The 6000-nt window shown below is 36.0% G+C and overlaps 1 protein-coding gene across 4 annotated transcripts in view; it reads left to right on the plus strand.

Moving 5' to 3' along the window:
* POSH (SH3 domain containing ring finger posh) overlaps nt 1-5231 on the plus strand; it is a 248230-nt gene extending 242999 nt beyond the window's left edge. For all 4 annotated transcript variants that reach the window (XM_081737938.1, XM_081737939.1, XM_081737940.1 and 1 more), the window contains one exon: nt 3350-5231. In XM_081737938.1, the coding sequence (XP_081594064.1) occupies nt 3350-3518 (169 nt within the window). In that variant the 3' untranslated portion in view covers nt 3519-5231. The remainder of the gene's footprint in view (nt 1-3349) is intronic.
* Nucleotides 5232-6000: the final 769 nt, after the last annotated feature.

Here is a 6000-nt window from a genome sequence, read left to right on the forward strand (position 1 = left end):
GCAAATGTGAGGATTAAAATGTCTCAGAGTTGACAATATTAGGACTCAGTGGGCCACAGTGGCTTAATGGTAGAGCGTTCACCTCTGGTTCAGAGGTCCTTGGTTCGATCCCAGCTCTCGCCAGGTAGACTTTGTGCTGGACAAACACAGTGCGTGGGTTTTCTCGGCGTTCTCCCGTTTCCTCCCACTTTCTTCATTCTACCATTTCATTTTCTCATCATCACCGAGTAATAGGTTTTAGGGAGAGTTGGCAATATATTCTTATCTGCATATTACCTGTATATTGCTTTTGTTTTTTCAAGCAAAAAGAAAAGGTCTAATTTGCAATGTCAAGGTATGTGGTACTGTATCATATATATATATATATATATATATATATATATATATATATATATATATATATATATATATAATTTTTACATGATAAAATTTGTGTAAATAACAATTACTCATTTGAACATAACAAGTACGTAAATGATAATTAAAAGAGTGTGTTGGGACGAGTATGGGGATGGAGGAGGCCGTTAAAAAAGTGTATGGTAGAACTTGCCCTATATCTTCCCATCTATATTCAAGAATTTATGTTAGGAAAAACAAGAATTTGTGTCAGGGAATCGATCTTCACTTTTTGGTTTGAACCCTGAATAGTATTTGCGTTGTTTGGGGTCAGGAAATTTTACTTATTCAGTCATGGAAAGTTAAGGAAATCAATACTAGAATTTCAGTGTATAAGTCAATAATGAGCCTAAATCCGAACGAACACGAGCCTCAGTGATGTTAATGAGTGCGAGATCAATTGAAGACAGTGAACCGAATGAGGTAAATGGTAGCGAGATCATTAGCGTAAGTTGTTATTGAGTATAGCCAGGTTGACTGATTGCGATGCTAAGCTAGCTTGGTTGACTGGGGTTTAATGGGGATGTCAATAGCGTGGCTGTGTGTCCTCGTCATGAAAAATCAAAGCTATCGTTAGTGTTATTGACATTACTGAGCGAGAGTCTTTTGAAGACATTGAGCCTGAGCCTTTAGTGAGTGCAAGCTTAATTGGAGGTAAATAGACGCGAGATCGAGTATGAATCTGATCGTAACTTTTTGCTTGAATGATTTATTGAGTTCAATGCGGACGTCAATGTTGTAATTGTGTGTCCTTGTCACTAAAAGTCGGAGTTCTCGTTAGCGAGTTCGTGAGCGAGAGTCCTTTGAAGATATTGAGCCTGAGCGTTCAGCGATCACAAGCTCAATGTGGTAAACAGACGCGATATCGAGCTAGCACATGCTTCATGAAGATTGTGAGCCTAGGCAGGAATGATTATGAATCTGATCGCAACTTCTTTGCTTGAATAATTGATTGGAGTTCAATGGAATCGTCAGTGGCGTGGTTGTATATCGTTGTCACTAAGTCGGAGCTCTCGTTAGCCTTATTGACGTTAATGAGCAAGAGTTCACTGAAGACATTGAGCCTGAACCTTCATCGAGCGCAAGCTCAATGAAGTAAATAGACGCGAGATAGAGATCGAGCTAGCTCATGCTCTTTTGAGGATGGTGAGCCTGGACTCGAGTGAATGTAAATCTGGTCGAACTTGTTTGTTTGAATGATTGCGTGGAATTTAATGGGAACGTCAGTGGCGTGGCTATATATCATCGTCACAGAAATCTGAGATAACATGAGCTTTGTTAAGATCAGTAATAGCAACTTCGTTGACGATGGTGAGCCCCGATTGCAGAAAAAAACATCTTGGCTTTGAAGGCACTAAATATTGACACCGAAACGTAAACGGACCGTCAATGAAAAATAAAGAAGTGAAAGCAGGAGAAAAATAATATTATTTTGAGTTTTAGAGAGTTCACATTGACCCTGAAAGTCGGGGAAATAGTTATACAGGGTGGCCAGAAAGCAGGTATACACCCCTGCATTGATCAAGTGTAATATTCTAGCTTATATGTTTATTTGCTTCGGCTGTTCCGAGCTTAAGACATAAGTAAAAAAAGACATTAAGAACAAATAATAAAAAAACTATAAATAACTACAGTGAGCTGATCAGTATGGGACTGTATACCTACTTTTGGTCCACCCTGTATTTTACAGAAAAATCAGGGATTTTTTGTACTTATAAGTGATAAAAGAAATAGGCCAAATCATTATATATATTTACTTGTTTATGAGTGTATTCAGAATGCCGAGATATTAAGTATATCCTTTGTGTGTAATTATTGTTCGATAGTAGTGTTTTATTGTATTGTAAATGCAGTTCACAGTAAGAAAGTAAGTTTATATTGTTTTTTAATATTAAGGAGCTCATTGGACGGGTATGGAAATTGTGGAGACCGATTTAGATTTTACTTACAAACGAGAGTGTTCGCAGTGTCACGGGTCAGGGAAAATTTATTTAGTCATGAAAATTAAGTGAAAGGAAAATAAATATCAGAATATCGCTGTGAAACGTGTTTTATATTTCACTATTGTGCCCTGTAGGCTGAAGGAGATTATGACTAATAATATTGAAATAAAAGATGAAAGAACAATTAATGTAGTAACAGCGATGCCCTGAGCGTGATTCGAACTCGCGACAGACGTCTTGTGATTACCAGCTTAACGCATTAGACCATTCGACCATACCAGCCGGCAAGAAGAGAAGCTATATCTGTATTTACAATAGCAACTGGTGGCCTTATTACGGCAGCCGTGGCGGGTAATCGTAGTTACCTGCCAAACAGAAAATTTAGTCGCCCGAACGCATACACGGGAAAGTCATACATTCGTGCGTTTGTTTATAGCAGGTATGCCTGCCAATTGTTGATATTAACTTTCCATTAATCCATAAAGCTCATTGAAGTTATTTTCTGATTTAAGTTTTACCATATTTGCCGGCATATAAGACGCGCCCCATTTTCTTGTGACGAAAATAGACTGTCATTGCTTATTACAAAGATTTACATAAATCATGTAAACAAATAAAATGTAATATTTTGACAAGAAACATCTGTAGATTCGCACGCGCGTCTAGGAATACCTATAGCGCATTTGCGTCCAGAGAAGAGCACACATACTATGAATCGATAAAATGCTGTATTGTATCCAAACTGCATTTACTAAGACAGTGGGTTGTATGCAGCTAGAATGCTGTTGTACAACGTAAAGATACAAGTAAGGCCTCAGACGCCACAAAATAAAAAATACTTATTAAAATTGAAATAATAATAAAAATATATCTGTATTTTTGTGTAAGACTCATTCCATTTTTAGACTCATTCTCAACTCTTATACATCGGCAAATATCGTAATTATAATAAATATTTTTCAACTATTAATATTGTATTATTCATTGCTTGCTTTCTGGATCCTTTTCAGATTTCGGTGTATCGTGCCTTACCCTCCAAACAGTGAGTATGAATTGGAACTGAAAGTTGGAGATATCATATATGTGCATAAAAAGCGAGAGGATGGCTGGTACAAAGGTACTCTACAAAGAACAGGCAAAACAGGTCTTTTTCCAGCAAGTTTTGTCGAGAGTTGCTGAGATTTGCCAAAAGTGGGGACAGTCTGGATGTTAGAAAGTTGCATTTAAGTTATCAATTTAACGAATTATTTTTTAAGAAGAAAAACGAACGGACTGTCGCCCACTAATGAAAGTTAAAAAAAAAAAAAAAAAGTTTCTTCCGGTTTACGAAGTGGTCAGTGGCACCTGTGATTTTATTTCTCGATATGCAAATTAATGTTAAATCATTTCAGCAGTTTCAAATTAGGTACTATGAATTTTTTTTTTTGAAAAAAAAAGAAAAAAAGAAAAAAGAAATATATATTGGAAGTCAGAGAAAAGTTAAGCTGAAACGCCTTTGTAAACAAATAGTTTATGTGAAACGATCACTAACAGTGTGTAGTCGTGTTGTCAGTGATTATTGTTCTTATCTCTGTGTACAATGTTTTTTCTCTCATTTCTTATTAACTATAGTTTTCATCCAGTAGGACAAATGCCATATGTATATAACTATATATGTTCTGTTCTGCATAATAGTGACACACTTGCAGGACGGTGATAAGCTGACAATGAATTGAATTGAATTAGTGCAATTATTTGAAGTATATTATATTTCTTTACATGACTTTTGAACTTTCAACGTTGATTGGGATATTTTTTTAATCTTCAAAACTAGAAATATGAATTTAAATTTTGATTTAGAACTTTTGTATTGTATATTTATAAACAAGTTTAAGGATTTATTATATATATGGGTATATTTATCAGTTAATATGAATTGAATAATTTTGTTTCATGTACAATGTTCGAAATTTTATCTTGTTTTGAATTTTTGTTATTTTATATGAAGTTTTACATGACATTGTGAGCTGGAAGCATATACATGACTTTTAAATATGTGTTTTCCGGTACCATATTTTTCAAATCAGGAAAAGAAAATGAGTATTCCGCGACCAAAAATGTGCTCTAGCTGTTGATGCCCGAGTGTATTTGTCAGTAACAATGTGTCATGCTTTACAAAATACAGTCCGGTGAAATTCGACTCCTTCAACTTTGCATACTTTTTGTTAGGATCGAAGGGAACTCCATACTTACTCTTATTATGTAAGTCCAAATCATCTATCTTGGACATCTCTGTAATTTGTAACATTTCTCGAAGGAACCTTAGGAGTCCTGCCCCTTTTACAGTTTCGTGAACGTATTTGGACCATTCATATTATTTTTAAGTAAGAATGATAGTCATTTCTTATATGCTCTTTTTAGTTAAACGGAATCGGGAACAAAACAGACCAGTAATCTCTGTTGAGGGAAGTGATCGCATAGCCATCCGCTTAGTTATGGAGTTATTAATAAGTGATATACCGACGTTACAGTGGCATTGGTAGAATAATCCATCTTTCTTGACCACTAATGAAAATGAGTTTGGAGTTTACCAAAATGAGTGAGTCTTCTAAGTTTTCTGTAAAAATTCAAGATTCATGAGTGACAAATCACGAAAAGAATGTTGATCATCTTTAAAAAGACATCATTGCAACAGCTTTAAAAAAAATTTTGTAAGCTAGGAAACTGTTTTAATTGGTCTATACGCCAAGTCCATGGTATTAGATATACTGCTTATTAACAGTTTTATTAAATTCCACAAATAAGGAGAAGACTATTTGATAATTTCCCTTGAGGGAGTATGTTTCCTGATCAGTTTTACAGTGTTTTCTTTGTTAAACTTGAGCAGCCCTCTTCAGCATCGAGGCCATATGAGACGTGGACCTACAGTTTAAAGTAGAATCCAAACCACTATAATGTGTTCAGTGCACTTTCACCGGGAATCGAACCTACTATATTTGTACTAAAGGCACACGCATTAGCCATTAGACTAGTGGGAAGGACATGTAACTCAGTGGTTAGCGCGCATGATATTCGATTTCAGTGGAGTACAAGTTGACCCAACACTATGACGCAATTTTTGACTTATTTCAACTCTGTGGGAGGTTAGATTTCCGTTACAAACTTACAAAACAGTTACGTAATAAATAACTACAATTCAAACCCAGCAGTAATACTGTGGAATCGGTAACCATTAGTGTTTTAATATCAGTAAACCATGTTGGAGATTAAAATCGTAGGCTGTAAATAAACTGGCAGAATGGTACAGGCATGTTAATGAATTTAACAGTCTCAACATAGGCCTTCGAAAAACCTTCTACATTGCTCTTTACTGTTTCCCAAATCCGTGGTAGCTTCCGTGTGTTGTTATCAAGGTTGCTTTTGTTGATCTCGGTTTGTTATCAAGGTTGCTTTTGTTGATCTCGGTGATCCCTAACACGGGAACATCTGAAAACTGGATGCGTTGGATAGTTTTTTTCAACCGAAGAAAGAGCTAAAAGTTGCACGAGCTCATTTCTGATGAGTATGGTGGACGTTCCAAAACCTGCCAGTTCCACCTGGCCAACAATTGGGGAACCCAGCGTGCTGCGACTATGCACCTTCAGGGTTTATCACACAGTTTGATGATCTAGCCCAACTTTTC

This window comes from Thermobia domestica, chromosome 14 (genome assembly GCF_964235325.1).
Source record: "Thermobia domestica chromosome 14, izTheDome1.hap1.1, whole genome shotgun sequence".
NCBI lineage: Eukaryota > Metazoa > Arthropoda > Insecta > Zygentoma > Lepismatidae > Thermobia > Thermobia domestica.